Genomic DNA, 24,908 nt, shown 5'->3' with positions numbered 1-24,908 from the left:
GCATTTATCATAGTTGATAAATTCCTTCCTGACATACTTCTTCACTTGACCTTCAAGATATCATTTCCATTCTCTTAGCCTCCCTCCTTATTGCCCACTCTTTCTCAAGTTTAAAAAAATTTTTTTAAGTTTTTATTTATTTTTGAGAGAGCATTTGGCTCAAAGTACTTTTTAATTTTTTTAGTGTTTATTTTTGAGAGAGAGAGAGAGAGAGAGAGAGAGAGAGAGAGAGAGACAGAGTGTGAAATGGAGGGTGGGGAACAGAGAGAGGGAGACACAGAATCTGACGCAGGCTCCAGGCTCCGAGCTATCAGCACAGAGCCTGATGCAGGGCTCGAACTCACAAACCGTGAGATTGAGACCTGAGCTGAAGTCGGATGCTTAATTGACTGAGCCATCCAGGCACAACTTTCTTAAGTTTTTTTTTCTCTTTCTTCCGAATCTTTCCAGCTTCTAAATATTGGAATGTGCCAGACTCAAACTTTGGACTTACTCCCTTCTATTTACAATCACTTGCTTGCTGATCTCATCATTCTCCTGTCTTTAATACCAGACTGATTTAATACCTTCTCCTGATGTCTAATCTCCAACTGCCCGTATGACATCTCCTCTTGGCCATCTAACCTCATTTACCCCTATGTCCCACTAAAAGTTAATTCCTTCTCAAGTCTTTTGCATCTCATTAAATGGCAATTCCATGATTCATTCTAGGCATTCAAGCAAAAAATCTTGGTGTTATCTGTAAGTTTTGTTTTCTTATACTCTAAATCCATTCCTGAAGCAAATTCTCCAAACTCTAAAATATTCAAAACATGACTACTTCTGAACAGTTCTTCACTACCACCTTTCTCCAAGATTAACTCTTGTCTGGATTATTGCAGTAACCTCATCACCTGTTTCCATGCTTCCATGCTTGCCCTCTTTCTTCATCTATTCTCTGTACAGCAGCCATAATGACTGAAAAGGAGAAGAAGAAGAATGTTGGCTCAGGTCACTCCTCTGCTTAGATTCCTCCAAACGTAAAATGTCTACATGATTTGGCTATTCCCCTGTTTACTCTGTGTCCACTTAATTTCCCCTTGCTAGCTCTCTGTTCCATCTACTGGCCATCTTGCTGCTCCTCAAATATGCCAAACACACCTTTCTGTCTGCCTGGGTTGCACTGGTCTTCCAGGTATCTTCAAGACCTCTTTCATGTTCCTACTTAAAGTCTTCCAAGAGCCCTTCACTTACTACCTTCTGTATAGCAGCTTCTTCCCTCTTCTCCCCCCTTCACTTGCTCCAGTTTTCTTCATAGAACTTATCTCCATATGACATTTTTATATGCATTTGTATTTTTTTCTACTGAAACAATGGGAAGGGGTTTTGTTTGGTTCATTGCTGCACGCCTGACCTAGAACAGGTTCTCACACATAGTAGATAGTATGTATTTGTGGAATAAATAAATAGATGTCCACTGAGGTGAAAAATATTAAAGAGATGAATTAGAAAACAAAATAAGTGTAGTCTTAGCATAGAATTAAATCAATGTATCAATGGAATGAAATAAATAGGCATAAACAGATTTTACATATGTAAGATATTGATATGTAATAAAGAAATTGTTACCCAAGAGTAGGGAAGTGATTAGTTACTTTCAGGGACGAGCAAACTTTTTCTGTAAATGGCAAGGTAGTTAGTTAATATTTCAGCTTTTGAGGCCATTATCACAACAGCTATAGCAATTACTAAAGGGAAAGGAGCCACAGACAATATGTAAATGAATGGATATGGCTAGATTTGCCCCTTAGGCTGTAGTTTGCTTACCGCTAGATTATTAAAGTAATAATAGGAGCTACATTAAGGTAGTGATTCTTATATATTTAATTCATCGATAGACCTCAGGTACATAGAACATTCTTGGCATGGAATAGGCACTCAACAAAAATCATTGATTTGAACTAAATCAGAATGACATTTGAGGACACTGGCGATGTGGGGTGAAATGAACTCCGCTCCTAACCTAAATCATACAATGGCACAAATTGCAATTAGATTAAGATTTTAGAGATAATGTGGAACAATAAAAATGGATGGAAATATAGGTGGACATTTATCTGTCTTTAGATGAGAAAGTTCTTTTTAAGCATAAAAGCAGTGAATGAGAAGAGCTAAGGAAAATAATAGACTTTTCGCTGTTTGAAAGTTTCAAATTTAAGGACATAAATACATCACGTGCATAAATAAAAAAAATAAAAATAGAAAAAGTTACTAAATATTTTTAAAAAGGCCTAAGTGATCTTTACATAAAGAACTTTTATGTATAGGTAAGAAAAGCACTCAAAATCTGATAATGAAATGGTCAAGACCCAGGCATTCATGATTTATAGAGGAGGAAATACAAGTGAACCCCTGAAAAAAATAGTCAGCTGCTAATAATTTTTTTAAAAAAACAAAGAAAAATAAGATCCAGTCTCTAACTATCAAAGTTGTAAGGGCAAAAAGATAAAAGTAAAGAGATAATGTTAAATGTTGGTTCACATACTTTGCTGATGAGAATGTAAATTTATGTCGTCTTTCTGAAAAGCATTTTGGTAATACATTAAAAGAAACCTTCATACCTTTTTAATGTGTCAAATAATTTACCTTCCAAGAATCTGTCCTTGGGAAATAATTAGAAATGATATCAAAGATTTATGGTCAAAGAAGTTCAACATGCTTTTATAATAATAGATAGTCGGAAATAGTTTCAAATTTTAATAATAGAGAAATAGTTCAATAAATTATGATATATCTATAAGATTGATGTTATGGAGTCATTGAGATTATTTTTCGAGGATTTTTAATAACGTGGGAAGGTGCTAATGGTTCAATGATGAGTATAAAAAGAATACAAAACTGGTTATCTAGAATAATTTCAGTTATGTAAAATGTACATGGTAGAGCACAAGGATTATAAGAGAGGATTATAAGAGGTTAATCATGGTTTTATCTAGATTTTTGTATTATGGATAATTTTTTCTTTCCATTTTGTGCTTTTCTGTATTTTTTCAGGGTTCCTACAATCAATACATACTGATATTAAGAAAAATATTATGTTTTTAAAAGATGAATTTAGAATTCTGGGAAAGCCAACTGAGTGTACGAACCGATGCCTCACCTAAAAAGGAGGTGTAAAAAGCAAATGTTTGGAGGTTTTGGCCTCATGAGTGAAGGAATGCAAATGCAAATAAAAATGTGCCATGACCTCAGCTATGCAAAGGAACATGTTTACTGTGAATGAGGAATACAAAAACAATCCTTAGGACTTGTATTCCTTAGTGTCTGTGATCACAATTATGTTACTGACACTAGAGTTGCTCTATCCTACAGGGTAGGAACTTGCCACATCTAAAATTAAATTTTAATTGGGTAAAATTAAATCAAATAGAAAATCCCATTCCTCAGTAGCAAGAGCCACCTTTCAAGTGCCCAATAAGCATGTGCATGGGACATCGCAGAAACAGATCCATCATTGCAGAAAGTCCTAATGGACAGTGCTACTCTAGCATATAATAATGTATTTAACCCCATCTGTCATCTTTGGAAGAGGAGCAGTCACTTTCAGAGCCAAAGGGAGAAGGGACATTCTATATGCAAGGGGAGAAATGTTAGTCATAATTATATCTAAAAATATTGTTTAATATTTGTTTTTCAGCAAATGATTTTATACCCACTAGGTGCTGAGGGCCTGCATGTGCAGTGGTGAGCAAGTCAGACTAGTTTCTGGTGTCAAGGGACTTATATTCTACTGGTGAAGACAGATTTTCACTTGCTCTTTCCCCCAGAAACCTCCAGGGCTGTTTCCTCCCTCCCTTCAGTTTTTTATTAAAATGTCACCTTATCCAGAGAGGTTCCCCAAGCAAGTTATATAAAATAGTAATCCTCAATTGTGCCCATTCATCCTGCAGCATGAAAAAGGAGCTTGTACTCCTCCCTGTACAGCCTGACCTTCTTTATTTTTCTCTAGAGTCTTCTATCTGCTCTATTTTCCACTTATATTATGTATTTATTAGTTTGTCTATTGTGTGTCTTTCCTGGTTAGAAGAAAGGCTCTTCTAGATTAGGGACTTTGTTTTGTTTGGTTCACTGTTCTAACTCCTAATCCAATCTTTAGCTTCCATTTAAATAATAATAGTTTAATAATTTAAACAAATAACTTGAAAATAATAATAGATGGAGTTTGGGATTGTTTTAATATTTTATTTTACAAATATTTTAAAAATAATGACACATGGAATATACCAGAGATATTTAAATAGTGATTAGTGACACGAGCTATAAGATAAACCTCAAGCAACCTAAGAATGAGACAAATTGCTATTCAGTAAGTTTTTGGAGGACAGTTGGATATCAAAATGGGAAAAATTGATCACAATCCATAAGTCAGGTCACTACAACAGCAAACTGCTAGATAGTGTGAAGAGTTAATGGGAGTCAAGATGTGTACAGGGATGGAGAAAGACTAGTAAAAAACTAGAGCAAAATGTATAGCATATCCTTTTCTTTTGTGGAAGGGAGTTTTTCCTTCTTTATATTAAGTAAATAGAAATGATCTAAATAAAAAATGCTCAGAATTCTGAGTGCTAAGAATTATTTGACACAACGAAATGTAATGGAATGAACATTCTAAATAAAAAATCAGAATGTGAGAATATATGTGAGATACATACTGTATCAGTCATTATCCAGGTCTTATTTAAAGTGGTTAGAGGATTTGGATCATCTGTACATGACAAAATAGGCATGAAATGATCACATGGGAAGTCCCAGGCCTCATTAGCAATGTCAGAAACACAAAATAACTTTTAGGTGTCATTAAATGGGCAAAATAATGATAATTTACTGGTAGAACAGTCGGTTTCAGCAGGAACCAGATGGCATACTCCAGGAGATGCGGGCAGTGTGTAAAGGACTGAGAAGGCCCGGGGTAGCACCCAGGAATTGGGAACAATGCAAAGCTGTTTGCACCCAGGCCTGGAGGGGCAAGGGCAGTGCCATTGTTACTGGAGGCACTGCAGAAGGGCTCAATAGGAGCTGTCCCCAGAGATGCAGACATTGCTAAAGCCTTTGTGAGGAGGAGCTGGGGCTGGAGGCAGAGGCCTGGCAGGCACCTGACTTCCTTCTCTTCCACTCTGTTCTCCTGCTGGTGCCCCGTATCAGTTGAAACCAACCGGAGCCTGAACACAAGAGCTGGTTGGTACTAATGGGGGAACAAAAAGGTTGTTGATAGCATTGTAAATTTATTAATTTAGAGGATCAGCTCACGAACAGTACAAAATGATCTATATATCCTCATCTGGTGATTCTTCTTTTGATGGAATGTACCCCAAAAATCTGGAGGTAAAAATAATAATTTTGCACAATTCTTTATGGTTGCAAAAAATTTTTAGGGAAACCACACAAAAGACTAGCAAGAAGGAAATAACCAAGAAAATAAGAAAATGATTTGTATTTTTGGTTATATATACCTCAATTTATTCCCCAAATGGATTAAGGCATGATGGTGCATTAAAATGATGGAATAAATATAATCTTTTAAAGTAAGTGTTTCAAGAATGACGTGGGATGTGCCTTATAGGAAATAATGGTATGTGAATAAGCTGTGCAAACAGATTGAAACTTTGAAAATACATGAATTACACATAAAAGTTAATTTAATATGATATCAGTTTTTGAATCATTTCCAATCTTTCCTCCAATTGGAATGAGGCAGTAGAAAGAGGTAAAAGGACAGAGAAATACTGTTATATTTTGGGTTCTTTTTTTTCCTGGAGAGTTTTAAAGAATTTTAATAAGAAAAGTGGCTTCTTACATCTCTTCACTATCCATAATATTATAATGTAGGATGCAAGGTTCTAGAGGTACAAAAATTTTATCATTCATATGGGGCAGAAGAAATATCTTGAAAATTTATTTGAATTTCTGGTTCAAATGCATTGAGGAATAGATTCAGATAGTTCTGTAAACCCAGACTTTTCATTACCCAGGATTTTGAGGAAAGTCTTTGTATAGAAATAGATTACTTTTACTAATCCACTGACTAAAGCAAATTTCTGAGAGGCTCTTTAGCAAATGTTTAGTTGCAGGCAATTCAATGTGATACTATAATAGCTCTGGAGAGCCCCACACTATTGTGTGAAATGTCACTGGATTTGGAAGAAGGTTATTTGGGCTGGTAATAATAGAAGTGGTCAGCTACTTCTTCAACTTTAATATATTTTTATCTTACAAATCAGAAAATTTCAATATAAAAGCCAGTGCTGGGAAGAAACTAAATGAAATAAATCCTACTTCATGTCCATCATGGGAAAACTAATTTTATATTAGTTCTGGGACCACATTCGATTTTAGTCTTGATGTTCCACAAATATAGCCTAACCCAACATTAACCTTAAATAGTGTAAGAGTCTTTTTATTCTTTCTTATTCTTTCATTTTTAAAATTAATTGATTCATTCATTTCCCAAATATTTACCGACCATGTTGTTTATGCCAGGCATTATGTTATATGCTGGAACACTAACCAAAAGATTACATAATTTAACATAATTTATTTCCTTTAATTGCACTGTTCTCTGCAATAACTGTGAATTAATTCTAATGCAACCCTGTCAAGTAGTTGACACTTAATAGATGAGGGAAAAATGAAGTGCCCTGATGGGAAATAACCTAGAAGGAAAACAATCCCTGTGCTCTTTCTTTTACCTCCACTCGGCAAATACTGTTATTTTTCAAACCAAAACACTGGGACACACGTTTCAGAAAGGAATTTTTCTCTTTCGTGAACTTATTTGTGTGAAAGGTTTTAAAGCAATATCAAATTAGATTATACTTACTTGTTCTTTTGATTAATCACCTTACTGAAAAGAAAAAAATGATGTAGAAATTTGGATTGTGTAAGAACATCTGGAACATCTGGCCACCATATTTCCCCACCATCACTGTGTGAGTATTTAAGTGCTGTTACTCTGCCTCAGGTTCTCACGCCCTATGCTTTCCCCCTCCCACTTTTTTCTTCTTCTTTTTTTAATATGAAATTTATTGTCACATTGGTTTCCATACAACACCCAGTGCTCATCCCAACAGGTGCCGTCCTCAATACCCATCAGCCACCCACCCCTACTTCTTTTTATCTTCAAGTTTATTTTTGTTACCCAGCTTTTTTTCATTTGTTTTTAATCATGTATCTTCGCTTTTGCAATTTGTCTCCCCTGACATACTTGGAAATTTGTAGTTTGTGTTACAAATGACCAATTTCTGCCTCATTTAATCACATAGAGCAGAGCAGGAACCAGGCCTATGTTCTTTTTTGATATATCCTTAGCACGTGTATTATCTCTTCTTGCTTAGCTTATATGAAGAAGGAAGCATACAAAGGCACACTTCCATGCTTCCCAGTTAATCTATGGATGAAAAGGTCAAAAGTGTTGGAAAGAGTTTTATCTCTTTTTAGCTTTCTATTTTCCTTGCCAAATATTTTCTCTTGGCATCTCCAATTTGGGCCAGGTATTATAGGTGAAAATATGTAGAGATATAAACCACCATTAATCACATTTACCCCTTTCTTATAATGACTGTTTCCTCTTTGATTCGCTCACAATTGTGTACAAGGGTGTCTTCCAGCAAAGCCAAGCTTGGGGACAGAGGGAGAAGGTTGGTGTGCAAGAGTGTGTAGGAGCAGAGCAGGAGGAAGGGGCTGGGGTCTATGAAAGAACTCTGGTCCAAGAATGAGATGACAACCAAACTTAAAGGAACAGCTACAGTAGAATGATAAAATTTTAATAGACTTTAGGTAGAAATGTGTCTGTTTAAAACAACTTTCAAAAGCACAAGAAATGTTATAAACAACAATTTCAGAGCAATTTCTACAAGGTCTCATTATTGAGTTAGCATTCAAAGATGTGATAGGACGTATTGAGTTGTTCTATTTTTCTCTCCAGGTTTGCAACACAACCACAGACAGGAAACACGCAGACATCTTCTTGGAGAAGTGTGTTACCGAGTCAATAATGAACATAGTGAGCGGCTTCTTTAATTCCCCATTTTCAGACAACAGTACCAGCCTCCAGGTAACGTAAACAAATACAAAAGCGTTCTGTCGCATGATTTACTTCCCTCGTTTGAGTAGGAAAAAAGTTTAATCTAACCAGGAAGTCATTTCTCACACTTCTGAAGGTTATTTTTCTCTCATATTTTTTGTTATTATGCCCCTGAGTTTACCAAACTTTATTTTAAATAAAAAGGCTCCATCTTCTATCTTCAAATTGAATTATTCCTTCTCCCTCTAAGCATAATAGGAATATTCATTTCAGTATATTGGCCGTGTGCCAAATAGTGCAATGAACAGTTCTTTAAATGAATAGGCATTCTGACTCAATAATTCCACTTTAGTAATTTATCCTGAAAGAATTAGCAGGAATTTATATACTAAGATTTTCATTCAAGCATTTATAGTACTTAAAAATTGATATCAACCTTAAATGTCCATGAATAGAGGAATAGCTAAATAAATTATGGTGTGTCTGTAGGGTGGCTTATTACATAGCAATTGAAAATCATGTTTTAAAAGAAATATTTATGACTAAGGAAAATGATTATGAAGTAATATGAAGTGAAACAGACCCCAGAATTGCAATATAGGATCATCCAAATCTGAGTGTGTTAAGAATATGGGTGCATGTATACACAGAAAAACTCAGGGAGTAAATATCTTCAAAATCTTGATATTGATTATCTCTACATGGTAGGATTATTGGTGATTTTCATTTTTGTGGTTCCCAAATATGCTACATTGATTGTGTATTACTTTTATAAAAATACCATTTCAGGAGTGGTGGGTTGCTCAGTCGGTTAAGCGTCCGACTTCCACTCAGGTCATGATCTCACGGTTTGTGAATTTGAGCCCCATGTTGGGCTCTGTGCTGACAGATCAGAGCCTGGAGCCTGCTTCAGATTCTGTGTCTCCTTCTCTCTCTGCTCCTCCCCCACTCACGCTCTCTCTTTCAAAAATAAATCAACATTAAAAAAATTTTTTTTAATTCCATTTCAATTATACTTTCTTTAGGGGAAACTTTGAAACTATTAGAACCATATGAAATTGTTTTTGTAGGTCAAAATTATTATCTCCTGTACTTTCATGTCATATGAAACCAAAGTATACAATCAGTCAAACAAGCAAACCCAAAACACCTCCTCTATTTATACTTGGAAATAAACCAGAGATTATTAAAGTAAATACTTAAATTCATGCCATTGGCTTCAAAAAATGCCAATTTCTTTCTGATTAAGAATATAGTTAAAATGCAAATAATTGGTTTTCTATAGAGTCTGGCATGGTGCCTGTCACGAGCTGGGTATATAGTAAATATTTGTTGAAAGAGATATGCTGTGAATGGCACTGACACTCAAAAAGACCCGATCATAGTTTATTTTGATGAACCTTTTTGATAATGCATAAATGCTATGTCAGGAGCATTAATGGTTTAATGGTCTATTTGCATACTTTCTGTTTTCAGACACATCAGCCAGTTTTTATTCAGCTGCTTCAATCTGCCTTCAGGATTTACAATTGCACCTGGCCAAATCCAGCACAGAAATCATCTGTGGAGTCTTGCATCAGAACTTTGGCTGAAGTGGGTAAGTCAGAATGTCAGGCCTTACGTATGTTTACATTTTGTTAAAGAAATTGGGCTTTTGGCTAGTAGGCAATACGAGCGGCTTTCCAGTTTGCAATTTAATAAGAAAGCAGGTATGGGAAAGAGCAATGAGCAGCAAACAGGTCTGAATGTTGCATACTTTTGGGGAGGGGAATATAATTATTCTATTTCTTTTTTTCCAAAATTTAAAATGTATTTATTTATTTTTAATTCTTGTATTTCTAGACTTAAATTTAATATTGTATAGGACACTAACATAGCTCCAGAAGATTTTACAGAAAGGAGTTTAGTTTGTTACCTCACATTTCATTACAGAATTGTTTCCTCTGTTAAGTAGCCTGACATCTGAATACCTTCACAGAGCAGTGGGACCTTTTAAGGGTTTTGGTTTTCCAACATTGTTTGAAATCCATCAGTATTTACTAAGGTTCTGTTGTATATAGAAGCCTTCAGAAATTACAAATGAAATGGAAGGTGAGAGGATTACAGCTAAGGGAAGGTTAGTAGATTTTAGAGAGAGTTTCTCATAAATTCCTATTTTCTCTTTCTTTCTTTCTTTCTTTCTTTCTTTCTTTCTTTCTTTCTTTCTTTCTTTCTCTTCCTCCCTCCCTCCTTCTTCCTTCCTTCCTTCCTTCCTTCCTTCCTTCCTTCCTTCCTTCCTCCCTCCCTCCCTCCCTCCCTCCCTCCCTCCCTCTTTCTTTCTTTCTTTCTTTCTTTCTTTCTTTCTTTCTTTCTTTCTCTTTCTCTTTCTGTTTCTCTTTCTCTTCCTCCCTCCCTTCCTCCTTCCTTCCTTCTTTCCTTCCTTCCTTCCTTTCTTCCTTCCTTCCTTCCTTCTTCTTCTTCTTTTCTCTTCTTTTCTTTTCTTTTCTTTTCTTTTCTTTTCTTTTCTTTTCTTTTCTTTTCTTTCTTTCTTTCTTTCTTTCTTTCTTTCTTTCTTTCTTTCTTTCTGTTAAGAGAAATACTGGACTTAAAAAGCAGATGAGCTTGAGCACTGTCTCAACTACTGGTGGTTCTGCAGGCATTGGGAAGGGTAACTTACAGTGTATGTCATCACCGCTAACTTTTCTTGAGCAGTCACCTTGTGCATTGCTAAGCAATTTACTTGCATTGTCTCATTTAATGCCTAGATAGGTTCTTTGTTTATTTACATTTTACACTTGGGAAAAACACAACTATCTAGATTAGGTAACTTGACTAGGGTTAGTTATAGTGTATGCTCAGTAAGTATTTGATAAACAAATAAATGATTTACTAATTAATGACCATCTAAATTTTGTCTTTCCTCCATCCGCAAATTGACCTAAGTGACTGTATATTAACAAGATTTAATGACTGCTCAATTTTAATTTGAATAAATAACCTAAGATAACCTAAGAGGATCAATTTTAAAATTTTGGAACTAAGGAACTAATAGAGTTCATCTCAGTTTTTTTATTATAAATAAGTAGTAAACTTGATAGATTTTCTATATACCAAAACGAAACAGACTACACTGTGTAAAATGCATTATTCACACTAACAATAAAAATATTAAATACTTAAGAGAAAAGTTATTAACAAGAAACATGAGAGAATAGTATACTATATAATTCTATATACTATATATAATATATAATGCTATATTGAGGGCTATGAAAATGTATGATAAATAGAGAGCTTTACTATTATTGGATTTAAAACTTCCTTTTCTAGGGATGCTAGCTCTCCTCACATAACTGATAAGCATAATGCTTCAACACTCAGGAACCCTCCTCCACACACATCGTTCCTCCTCACAGCCTACTTGCGCTCAGGTACCACATGCGAGGCCAGACCCCACAATGGTGTGTCCCCTGGCAGCCTGGCCTCTGATGCCCTTCTATGAAGGGACCCTCTTTACTTCCTGTGGGTGCCCACAGTCTACCTCGAGCTGCCGAGGGACCTTCTTTCCACCAGCGTGGTCCCTGACTCTGTGCTGGTCACTCCTTCGTATGCATATGCTCATCACCTTTGATACCCTGTGCCGGGCTGTCCCTGAGCATTGACACGCTCCTCACCCCTCCAAGTTCTGATTCTCCACCCCTGGCAGCCTCCCACACAGGCACCCCTGCTTCCTTTTGACTCAGAGCTCTGGATCACGTCAGGTCTGTGTGCCCTTCTTGCCTAGTGCAGACACTTAACTTTGCTCTGCTCCTCCAACAGATTCTAGGAATGCATCCTTTAAGAACAGAAAGGAAGAAATGAGGGACGAGGCCATAATATAAAGAAGGACACAAAAGAGAATTCTTACTTTAAAAAGACACACGTAACAAAATGTCCAGAAGGATATAAGTAAAATATTAACACTGATGATCTCTGAGTGGTGAAATTATAGGTGTATCTGGTTCTGTTGTTCATGCTTTAGTATAACTTCTTAGTTTTTAATAATATACTTTTAAGCTATAATGAACCATTACCAAAAGCATTTTTATTTGGATGAAATCGTCTGGGAAATATTCTAGTCATTAAAAGATAAAATCCAAAGGAAAAGCAAAGCAATAAGATGATGCTATTTTTTTTTTTACATAGGAATACATTGTCTTAGCTGCCAAGTATGTTTCTATATTTTACATTTTAAGGCAGCCTGCCTTCTTCTTCCTTCTTTCTCTCTCTGTCCTCCTCCTCTTCCACCTCCTTTTTCTTCTCATCCATCTTGTCCTCCTCCTCTTCCTCCCTCAGTATTTAGCAAATGCAATGGAGGAAAAATACCAGTTGGCCCTACACAGAATGTGGAAAGTGTGCTGTTCATACAGTTAAAAATTGAGATGAAGAGGGACGCCTGGGTGGCTCAGTAGGTTGAGCATCCAACTCTTGGCTTTGGCTCAGGTCATGATCTCCTGGTTCCTCAGACTGAGCCCCAAGTTGGGCTCTGTGCAGACAGCATGGAGCCTGCTTGGGATTCTCTGTCCCTCCCTTTGTCTCTGCCCCTCTCCTGCGCGCGCTCTCTCTCTCTCTCTCTCTCTCTCTCAAAATAAATAAATAAACTTAAAGAAAATTGAGATGAAGAACTTTGAACTGTGAGACCCCACGCCATGCTTTCCATCTGAGTTCTGACATCAGTGGTATTTCTTGTGCAGTCAAACCAGTTCTTGCATAACAGGATGGCCCAGTGTTGGAGATTTAAAATAGTCACCAGCACCATATTAGTCTAAAGATCTCTTTTTTTTTCTAAGTTATAAGATTTCATTTTCTATCAATCCTCTACTGGCTTGAACCTTATGATTTAGCAGAATATTTTAGTGACTTTTTGTATGCTATAAAGACATGGGTGATAAAGAGTCTAAAAATTAATTATACCTAAGTCTGTAATCAAGGTAGGTTTGGAAGGGTGATGCTTTGGTGTAAAATCTCAGTTTTGTCTTTGTGAGAAGGCATGTTTTCTTTCTCTTCCTCATTTGTCCTTTCCACTCGAGCAGTTATGAAGCTCTGGAAACTTTATCTCTATTGTCCCTCTGCATCTGTAGCTCTCCTCCATTCCCTTCCATTAAAGCCTTGACTTCCTTTCTGGACCACTGTAGCAATGCAATGTTCTCGCCTGTCTTTCTTTACTTAAATAAATCTGCTACCAGAGTAATCTTCTTGAAGTGAAATTCTCTCTGTTGGTTTATAAACAGTAACAACAAAGTCCCCAGCCTTCAGCACCATCCCTTTGTCTAACAAACTGAGAACAGATTTCTTTCCTTTTTAAAAAAAGTTTATTTTGAGGGAGGAGGGGCAGAGTGAGAGGGAGAAAGAGAATCTCAAGCAGGTTCCATGCAGTCAGCCCTGAGCCCAACTCGGGGCTCAATCTCATGAACCGTGAGATCATGACCTGAGCTGAAACTAAGAGTCGGACACTTCCCACGCAGGTACCTGTGAGCACAGATTTCTTACTGTAACATTCATGGTCTCTAGAGCACAGCCCTACCTTACCTTTCTGACTGCCTTGCCCGCTGGTTCCCACACAACTCATGTGACAGCAGACTCAATTATTAGGCCCTAGCCTTGCTCACGCTCTAACTTACTTTCTGTATTTCTGTCTGGTTCTTTTTCTCTCCAGTTTCCACCATTGCCACTTGTCAGCATCTTTCCCATCATTCAAAATGTTTTGTTCTAATTTCTCCATAAAAGCCATTCTTAACTCCCATATCTAGAGCTGAGCTTATCCCCCTTTGACCACTCACACTTTTCTTATGGTCTTTATTTGATCATAGTTTAGCTCATCCTAAGTCATAACCTTATTTCCCCTCTTAGACTTTGAGGGACAATTATTATGAAGTGCCGATGACAAAGACATTGATAAAAAACTATTGTCTGGGATTAAGAAGGTAGAAAGCAAAGTCTGCTTTGTGATAGTGAGACCACATCTCTTTTTGCTTGGGCATGGGTGCTGTTCATAGAAAAACATACTCAAAATGAAAGGTGTTCAGAAGTGAGCCTACACAGTAGTAAAGTGATCTAAACCCAACTTACTTGAATGGTGATTGCAAACATTTGAACTATTTAGACAAAGAAGAGAAATCTGAGGGTGAACATAAGAATCTTTTGACATTTGAAGGTGATAAGGAACTTCTTTTACAGGGACAGGGTTATAACTAACTTGTGTCAGCTGCAAGAGGCAGATTTTTGTCCTAATATAAAGGATAACTATTTTACAGTTGGTACTCTTTTAAAACCTTAGGGGTCACATTTGATTTTTCTATGTTGTTCAGGCTCTATTGGCTCCATTTCCAAAATATATCTTTTTTCTTTTCCTTGTGTGACACTCTTGTCCAAATTCACCTTCATGAATCCCTCACCCCCTGTCTCACTACCATCCATTCCCTGCACAGTGGTTAGAACAATCTTAAAATGTACGTCAAGTCGTTATCACTCACCTACTCTCTACTGCACTTGAAACTTGTATTCCTTACCGTGGCTTAGTAAGCCCTTTATCATCTGAGCCTCGTCTTTTTTTTCTACCTTTCCTTCACTCCTCGCCCAATTCTGCTGGTCCACCCACACTGGCTTTCCTTCTGTTTCTAATCTACACCAGGTTTGTTCTCATCTCAGGGCATTTTCACACGCCATTTCTTCCGTCTGGATCCTCTCCCTCGGCATCCCCCCACCTCGGCCCGATTGTCATATGCTCAGAATGTAAGTTGTCGGTGAAATGTTCCAGAACATTCCATAGACAGTGTCCCACCTTCTTCCTGCTCCTTATCCTATTCTATTATTTTATTTTCCTCTTAGAACTTAACACTGTTTGAAAGCATCTTGTTTGTTTATTTATTTTTCCTTCTTGATGTCTGCTTCTCTCATTAGAATGTAAACTATGAAAGCAGGGACTTTGCCTTATTCACTGACTGGTAGGTCCTGAAAGCGTCTGGATGATCAGGTTAAGGAGTGTTTGTTGACTGACAGTAATTCACGGGCTAGGAATTTTGCAGATAGTGAAATTTAGGCTTAGAAAGGTTAAATAACTTGTCCAATTAATAAGTAGTTGAGTTGGGCTTAAAATCCAGGTTTCTCTGAGTATGAACTGTATGCCGTACTGTGTTCCCCCAGAAGTCCTATCTTAGGAAGCCCTAAAAAATAAACTAGAACTTGGCAGTTTGGCTTGCTGAGTAGGGATTTACCTGAAATTTTACAACTCAGGTGCAAAATCATTTTTGTGCTTCACCAACCCTTTAAGAATGCAAAGAGGTGCTACAATTTAACACAATTCATATATGTAAGAATTTGTAATATTAGAGAGAACAAAGAGGATACATATTTAAGAAAAAGTCAAGAGAACACTGTTTTTATAAAGCAAATGTCCAGTGCATTTATAAGTTGGTAAGCATACTCCTGTAATGCAAATATTTATTACAGATCTTCCTTGACTTATGATGGGGTTACATCCTATAAACACCTCCTAACTTGAAAATATCATAAATCAAAAATACACTTAATACAACCTAACCTACCAAACATCAAAACTTAGCCTAGGCTGCCTTAAATGTGTGCAGAACACTTACATTAGCCTACAGTTGGGAAATCATCCAACACAAAGCTCTTATTCTTTAATAAAGTGCCGAATATCTCATGTATTTATTGAATATTATCCTGAAATTGAAAAACAGAATGGTTGCATGGGTGCAGGGCCCTCATGATCACGTGGCTGGCTGGGAGCTGTGGCTCACTGCCACCTGCCTAGCATTGTGAGAGAGGATTTTACTGCATATCACTAGCCTGGGAAAAGGGAAAAGATCCAAATTCAAAATTCGAAGTACGATTTTTCTACTGAATGTGTCCCGCTTTTGCACTATCGTAAAGTTGAAAAATTGGTAAGTCAGACCACCATAGCTCAAGAACTTTCTGTGTAGTTACATTTACATAACACTTTGCAATTTGTAATGTGCTCTCAAGTACATAAACTCAACTCATTTATTACCAAAAATTCTTAGTTTTCTTCATTATTTGTACATTAGATACAAAAAGTAGTAAAAGACAAGAGTACTTCCTTCATTAGTGCTTACGCTGCTGAGAGCAGTAAGTATTTATTGAGTGTTGGACGGTGTGGTAAACCTTATGATGTGGACATAATTCTTACCCCATCTCATGATGGGGATGTGAGTTCAGCAAGGTGAGGCAGCTTGCCCAAGGTCACACAGGTACATGAGGACAGAGCCAGGATCTTCAATGCTGACACATGCTACCAGGCATTTGTGATGCCCCACTGTCAAATCAGTTTCAACAAGCATTATTTGTTTTATGCCTTTAAGACACAAAATGTAGATCAAAATGGTAATTTAAGCTGTACATGAAACAAATGCATACAGCTTTCAAATAACTTAAAAAGAATGTAAGGAGATTGTGAGTTAAGTTAGTAAGGGTTTGGAGGAAGTCCTTATAGAAAAAAGAGTGCTTCCTATCATTTGTTTGTCTCTCTTTCCTTCATGAATACTCCAGAAATATGCTACAGTTTTATCAGTTACTATCAAATGTGTTGAGGCCTTGATCAGTTGTGCATTCCTTATGTCATGTTCGGTTTTTCTGATAGAACTTCATAAGCATTTAAAGTTGAAGCTGTGATCAGTTGTGAATGTACCATGTATATCATATTAGGTTTATCTGAATAAACTTCCTAATCTTTTAAAAGCTGAGGTGCTTTTGAATGATTTGTATCTGCAGAAATTACTGGTAGTTACCTCCATTGCTACACTTTTTCCCAAGTTATGTGGAATTTGAAATTGATAGGAAGATACAGGGTCTTAAATGGTAATAAATGCAAATTCCCAGGTAACGTCATAGGCAGGGGCAGAGGGCTACCTGGAATAAGATATAAATATCTCTATCATTCTCTCCTCAGTGAGGTAAGTTAAGGCTGGTTTAGGAGCAAGTATGGATGGGGATCTCTGGAATAAATGCACACCATAAATGCACTGAGATTTGAGAAATGATAGGGCCATTAAGGCCAGGGAAAGTTTTTTTTTGTTTTTGTTTTTTATGTTTTTAAATGTTTATTTTAGTCTTGAGAGAGACAGAGCTTGACCGGGGGAGAAGCAGAAAGAGAGAGGGGGATATGGAATCCAAAGCAGGCTCCAGGCTCTGAGCTGTCAGCACAGAGCTTGACACGGGACTCAAACCCACAAACCATGAGATCATGACCTGAGCTGAAGTTGGACACTCAGCCGACTGAGCCACCCAGGCGCCCTAAGGCCATGTACAGTTTTAAATGCGCTTGGTCAGTGCCTGTTCCTCAGTTTACTCTTTTACATAAAACACAACAGCACATGTTAGAAGTACTTTGAGAAAAAGCATCCAAAAATTACTTCCATATTATTTCACTTAAAAAAGAATTTTGTTCCATGTGTTTCATAATCTTCAAATGATTTGGGGGGGGATTAATGTTGGGTACTTTGTTGGCAACAGAATCTTTTTTCCAAATGGAAATTCTGTAAAATATCTTCTACAAATGGTTTGAATAATGAACATCAATCTTCAAGCCAATTTTGCCCCAAAAATTTGAACATGTAGAAAATAGTAACTCTTTGAGAAGAGAAATTCAGTCTCTATTAAACAAACAAATCCATTTTAATCTACCTATGGTATTGTAGTTGACTGTGTGATGAGTTTGACATAATGCACTCCTGTAATTCTGATTTTTCAAATTGTCATTATTACTTTTTAAAAATTAAATCTGAATAAGTTACAAGATGGGACAAAATCTTATAAAATTTTTCACATATTCATTGATTCATTGGATTTATAATGACTGTTCATTATCTGCAATGTTATTATTTTAGTTGTTTGGAAAAACAATCTGTCAAACTGTATTTCCTGTCTTCAATGAATTTCTAGTACATTGGGAGTAAACAACATGTACAGAGATCACAAAGCAGAATAAGTATCTTAACTAGCAGTGCTAAGTATCCTATCTGTTACAAAATTTTAGAGCCTGAGATAGATAGTGCCTGGAGCCTCTGTAGGTACTCAGTGAATATTCATTACATGAATAAAATAAATGGATGAATACACGTAAATGAATGAATATCCTACTCTTGTCATTGGCTGCATAAGATCTTATTATGGGCCTATATTCTAATTTATTTAAGCCAATTGCTGGATATTTATTTTGTTTCACATTATTTTGCATATGAGGAAGAATAAGGTAAATACCTAGGAGTAGGATTTCTGGGTTATTTATTTTTTATTCATTTATTTAGTTAGTTTCATGTTTTTATTTAAATCCAGTTAGTTAACATACAGTGTAATATTAGTTTCAGGTGTAGAATTTACTGACTCATCCCTTCCATCCAACACCTGTGCTCATCACATGTGCCCTCCTAGCCCATCACCTATTTAGCCTATCCCCCTACCCACCTCCCCTTCAGGGAATCTTCAGTTTTTTCTGGGTATTTTAATTTTGACAGACACTGTCCTCTGTAGAGATTGTTTAATTTACATATCACCAGTGATGTAGGAGAGCATCTTCCTCCTCGATAGCATGTCGTTGCCAAATTCTTAGATCTTGCCAATCTTAACATGTCATTATAGATAACTACAAATATTGTTATAGAAGATATCGTTCTAAATAACAGTATTGTTATATATGTGTTTATCTTTTTATGAATGAAGAAAAAAATGTGTCCGTATGATGGGAGTCCTTGTTATTTCCTTTTCTGTGGACTTACTTGTGTTTTGCCCACTTTCCCTAAAGGTTTTTTTTTTTTAATCTTAATACTTTCTCAATCATTATAACCCTTTTATTTATTAATAAAATATGTTCTTTGCCTATAAGTAACATTTTAAAAAAGTTTTTCATTTGTCATTTGAATTTTTATTTTGTTTTATTTTTTTGGCATGCAGAAATTTAGTTTCTTTCAGGCTTTTTAGGTTTTCTTTCATCTTCAGAATGGCCTTGATCAGACTGAGGTTTTTTTGTTTTTGTTTTTAATTCCCATTGAGAATTTTCATGATTTTGGTTTTTCTGTCTGTCTGTTTGTGTTCTTGGTGTGGCTGTTTACAATTTCAAGCTGTCTGGAATATATTATGTTATAAGGTAGAAGGTATGGAGTCAACTTTATTTTTTCCAGATGATCAGTCAGGTGTGCCAATACTAGTTATTGCATAACCAATAAAATTATAAAATTATTCAGTTTGGGCATTAATTGAGTGTATGTTGAGTGCCAAACAGGAAAGATGCATTTTGTATCTTTAATGTTCTTCACATTTAACAGCACTCGTGCTTCAATAGAGACTTACCCTGGATATTATGACATGATACAGAAAAGACACCACACTGCCCACCCCATCACACCTTCTCTGTGGGCCAACTGTTGTGGTTCTTGTGGGCCCACACAGTCAGGCTAGACAACCAACCAAGTGTTCTAATTAGTGCTGATTCTTTCTGTTGCCTTTCTTTCCCCCAACCTGTCAGTTTATCTCTCTAAGCATTTTTTTTCCATGGCACCCATCACGGCAATATGTGTGTTCTCAGAGATTTTGTTCTGGCAGACACCATCAGTGATTTTGTCTAATTAAAAATTTTCACACAATAGGCAATATTTAATGAATAATAATTAGAAGTAGATTTCGATTATATCTTAAGATCACTGCAAAGACTAGTCATATCCAGAGAATTTTCAGAATTTATAAGCCTAATTAGTAGGTTAGCCGAATCATCAAAATACCTGTGAGTCAAGATAGCTCATTTTAGAGAACTAGCTATTGCTAGGCAGAGCTCTACAAAAGATAAATGTATTAATAACAACCCATCCTTTCTACCATTAGTTTTTTTAAGAACTCCATATACTTACTCTCTGACAAAATATCATTAACAAGGTATGATCCCAATTGCATTCTAATTCAGAAGAGAAATAGGAGGATTTCTTTTTTAAATGTTTTAAACTTTAATGTGATTCATTCCATTAAAGCACACAGTTGGAGTTAATGCTATAGGCCAGAAGAGTGACTGGCTGTAGCAAATTCATTAGTTCTCCCTTAATGAGAGAGAGAGGGGGGCAGTGAACAGCCAGTAATCCAAAATACAGTCTAGTTCACATGTCGATATACTGTACTATTCATACCATAATATCCCTAATTTAATAAAAGTAAGATAAGTTTGGATTATTTTTTTGGTTGCATTCTAGTTTTTTAGGTTTTTGTAAGCCTTTTCTTTTTCTAGTCACAATTTTCTTTTCTGCTTTAATTTTTAAATAATATATGGAAAGCTAATTAGCATTGTCAGCTTTGCTTTTGAATTACTATTTATAATATTTTGACAGTGTAGAGAATCTATTTCAGGCCATATCTTTAAAAGGATTCATCTTTTTATAATTACTTGAAAAATTTTTATCATTATCTCCACAGCTGACTTATTTTAACTCAAATTCTCTTTTCCCCAATTGCATAGTTAATTTTCTTTTATTACTTAAAAATTGTGATCTAGCCCTCGGCTAGAGTTAACCTTAGGCATGACAAAGTAGTGTATTTTACTCAGTTAATCTATAATGTACAATTTGTGCTAAGATAGGAGACTAGAAAAATACCAATGAAAGTAGTACAATTTGAGGAAAGCAAGCAAACAAAAACCCCTTTCAGCAAAGTCTGGGACAGTGAATTCTCCTGGAGCTGGTGTGTCCATGCTGTTGGTCGTGGTGGAATAGTGGCCGCAACATCTGGGGTGGGTGAGATTCTCCTGAGATGGCTAATTAGAAGCCTGTCCTGCTGAGACGAATAGAAGTGCTGTCATTGGACTGCATCTCCACTGGTGTGATTAGAAAAATATTCATTGAGGGGCACCTGGGTGGCTCAGTAAGGTTGAGCGTCCAACTTTAGCTCAGGTCCTCCTCATCTAGCAGTTCATGAGTTCAAGCCACGCATGGGGCTCTGTGCTGACAGCTTAGAGCCTGGAGGCTGCTTAGGATTCTGTGTCTCCCTCTCTGCTCCTCCCTGGCTTGTGTGCGCTCTCTCTCTCTCTCCCATAAATAAATAAATAAATAAATAAATAAATAAATAAATAAATAAATATTTTTTAAAAAGAAAAATATTCATTGAATACTTCTTTGTGTACATTCTATTGACAGCAACAGCACTTCCTTGATGGTCAGTTGTACCTAATGTACCTGATTCCTAAAGGGGAGATACATCCCAATCCCCTCCTCTATTTTTTTTTAAATGTTAGTGTAAACTTGGCTATGATATATTTTGAGGAACATTGAATTTATCAATTTTTATTTTTTTGTTGTTTAGAAAAGAACATAGAACAGTATTGTCTTCTGTTTGACTTTCAGATGTTTAGAGCAAGCCCAGCTTATTTGTGAAGGAGCCAGAAAAGGAAGAAAGTCTCGCCAGGGCTTGATCGTGGTGCAGGACTGAGTATTTACACAAATATGTGCAGCTTGGCGGTGTCGAGGCCGTCTGTCCTTCAGATGGAACAGGAGTGAGGTTGCTCTGCTGTGTGTGATGGACATAAACAGCGACATTGTATGCTTTGGAAAAAGGGCGTTTATAATGAATATCGGGAAAACATTCACTAGGGAAATCTGGGCAGTGGTACAATTAATTGTTTAGGGTTGCCTTAGAGCTTTATTATTTCCTTAAACTTCAGCTAGAGCTCTTGTTTAAATCGGTAACTTTTTATATTGGTAGCTAAAATTACCTGTTTTCAAAGAAGTTTCAAAGTATCTCTCAACTTCAGAGAATTTTCAGCAGCATAACTAGTATTATTGCTGCTTCCATTATATGAAGGAAGCCGTATTCTCTCTGTCTCTCTTTATTCTTTCTTTCCTACTTCCATTCATTTAAAAAAGTCTTCCAGGGACTATCACAATATTTTTTTAAAATTTTCTAAATGTTTATTCTTTTTTTTTTTTTTTTTGAGAGAGAGAGAGAGAGAGAGAGAGGAAGAGAGAGAGAGAGAGAGAGAGAGAGAGAACAAGTGGGGGAGGGGCAGAGAGAGGGAGACAAAGAAACTAAAGCAGACTCCAGGCTTCGAGCTATTGGCACAGAGCCTGATGTGGGGCTCGAACCCATGGACTGTGAGATTATGACCTGAGCCCAAGTTGGATGCTCAACTGACTGAGCAACCCAGGTGCCCCAATCACAATAACTTTAAATAATATCCTTACATCTCTGTATCTTGATTTAACAGCTGTAAATAATGTCCATATCTCCACGCTGAAAAATGAGGAACTTAACATGTTGACTTTGTTTTTATTTCTTCTCTCCCACTCTATGTTCTAACTATTGTTAAGTAGATTATTGCTTTTACATCGTTATGATTTATGGAATTTGTATTCTATTTGGAAATATAATGAAATATTTTATAGGGTGATAAAATTTAAAAATCAGTGATCAGACCTTACAATATTATGAGATGTAAATATTTTTCACTCTGTAACCATTAGAGACAAGGATGTCATGTAATGATATTGAAACTTTTCCAACTGGAAGGAAATTTTCCAGCCATTAGTGTCTAATGGATCTTCTTTCATTTGTGTCTTGCTTTATTCTCTTCTTCAGGTTCATACTCAGTTGCCATGATTTCTCATATTCACAGTGACATTTTCTTGGATTCCTGTCTCTCTTTCTTTTTTTTTTAGTGATTTTCATAGCTGGTTTTGAGAAAAATTTCTGAGACATGTTCTTAAATGTTTTTATTTGAGTATCACTTTTGATTTTCAGTTTAGATGGGTGTAAACTCCTAGTTTCAAAGTTTGTTGTCCATTAGCTCTTAAAGGTATAATACTACTGATTCTAGCCTTCAACATTGATGGTGAGAAGTTTGGTGCCAGTATTTTTTTCTGTAGGAATCCTATTTTTTTTCCTCTAGGAGTTCTTGCCATTTTCTCTTGGCTATTGGCATTTATATTACTTTCATAGGGCCACCATAACAAATTTCCAGAACTAGGTGGCTTACAATAATAGAAATGTACTATTTCACAGTTTTGGAGGCGGAAAGTCTAATCAAGATGTGAGTGGCACCATACTCTCTGAGACTTCATACCTTTCTCTTAGCTTCCAGTGTTCCTTGGCAGTCCTTGGCATTCCTTGAGTTGAAGCTGTGTACGTCCAATCTCTGCTTTCATCTTCACGTGGCGTTCTTCTGTGTGTGTGTGTGTGTGTGTGTGTGTGTGTGTGTGTGTGTGTCTGTTTCCCTTGCCCCTTTCTTATAAGGACACCAGTTGTATTGGATAAGGGCCCACCCTAATTTAGTATTACTTTATCTTAACTTGATTACATTTGCAAAGACCCTATTTCCAAATAAAATCACATTTACAGGTACCTATGATTTAGACTTAAATATTCTTGGGAGGCACAATTCAACCCACGATAGCATTGTCAGTTTTTACCAGAATATGGTCAATATGCTTGCTTATTTAATCCTTTTAACACACAGTGGGTGGGCCCTTACAGTCTGAAGACACAGGTCTTTCTTCAGATCAGGTAAATTGTCATTTATTATTTTCTTAATAATTTTTTCTCTTCCTTTGTCTCTTACGTTTTTTGATGAAACTTATACATTTTAAATATTTGACTCCCTGGATGACTCTTTCTGTTTCATACTCTCTCTGTTTTATTCTCCCTTTTCATCTTTTATGCTTTATGTTCTAGAAGATTCTTTGACATTCCCAGATTATGAACTTGGTATTTATTCTTATTCTCTTCTTTTTCACCCAGTTTGAAATCTTTATATGTGCAACTATATTTTCATTTCCAAGATTTCTTTATTTTTCTGATTTGCTAATTTCTCACATTTTGCTAATTTGCTAATGCTCACATTTTCCGAGGATGATAATTAGAATTATTTAAATATTTTTTGTACTTCCTTGAATCATTTCTGTTTTTTACTGGGGCCAGTTATTCTTTTTTTTTTTAAGTTTATTTATTTATTTTTGAGAGAGAGACAGAGAGAGGGTAAGAGAGAATGTCAAGCAGGCTCTGCACTGTCAGCATGGAGCCTATATGGGGCTCCAACTCACAAACCATGAGATCATGACCTGAGCCCAAACCAAGAGTCAGACATTTAACCAACTGAGCCACCCAAACACCCCATGGAGCCAATTATTCTTAATGATGATAGTTTTCCCTGTGATTCTTGGTGGTGTGTTCATGGTTATAAAGGTCTTTAATGACTACATGGGCTCCACTTCAGTTTTGAGGGGTTTCTCTACTAGCATTTCCTGCATAAATGACAGGTCTGACCCAGAGTTCTGGGTGAGGGACTGAATAAATGATACAAGCTTTCCTTTGGAGTGAGTGTGTGTGTGTGTGTGTGTGTGTGTGTGTGTGTGTGTGAAGCAGAAGACCAGCTGAGAATACTGACAAGTGTTAAAATAGGAGAGCTTTGCTCAGGGGTTAGAGTCTTTTGTATATTTTCTCTTTTTGCTGGAGCTGCCTCTTCTCTCTTCCCTATTCGACTCCTTATTCGATGAAGATCTTTGGAGTTACTTCAAGCCCTGTTCTGCTTCTCTGTCAAGTCCCGACACCTTCATTTGGCATTCTTTCCAGACAGGTATTTCACTTTCATGAGAAAACATTCCTGCAGTTCCCTAACTTTATCCTCTAGATAAAAATTGCTGCTGCTAACTTCTCTGCTTATGCTAGTGAGAGGGAGGAGGGCCTTGGCTTCCCAGTGGTTCACATACTATGCTTTATTTATTTATTTTTTTAAAGCTTTTTTTTTTTTTTAACGTTTTTATTTATTTTTGGGACAGAGAGAGACAGAGCATGAACGGGGGAGGGGCAGAGAGAGAGGGAGACACAG

The 24,908-nt window shown here is 36.4% G+C and overlaps 1 protein-coding gene across 8 annotated transcripts in view; it reads left to right on the top strand.

Moving 5' to 3' along the window:
• ITPR2 (inositol 1,4,5-trisphosphate receptor type 2) overlaps positions 1-24,908 on the top strand; it is a 489,277-nt gene that overhangs the window by 227,767 nt on the left and 236,602 nt on the right. For all 8 annotated transcript variants that reach the window (XM_045061584.1, XM_019834732.3, XM_019834731.3 and 5 more), the window contains 2 exons: positions 7,961-8,089; positions 9,536-9,656. In XM_045061584.1, coding sequence (XP_044917519.1) covers positions 7,961-8,089; positions 9,536-9,656 — 250 coding nt within the window. The remainder of the gene's footprint in view (positions 1-7,960; positions 8,090-9,535; positions 9,657-24,908) is intronic.

This window comes from Felis catus, chromosome B4, assembly GCF_018350175.1.
Source record: "Felis catus isolate Fca126 chromosome B4, F.catus_Fca126_mat1.0, whole genome shotgun sequence".
In the NCBI taxonomy this organism is placed as follows: domain Eukaryota; kingdom Metazoa; phylum Chordata; class Mammalia; order Carnivora; family Felidae; genus Felis; species Felis catus.
The sequence above is the reverse complement of the archived record's forward strand: the minus strand, read 5'-3'. Positions and strand labels throughout refer to the sequence as shown.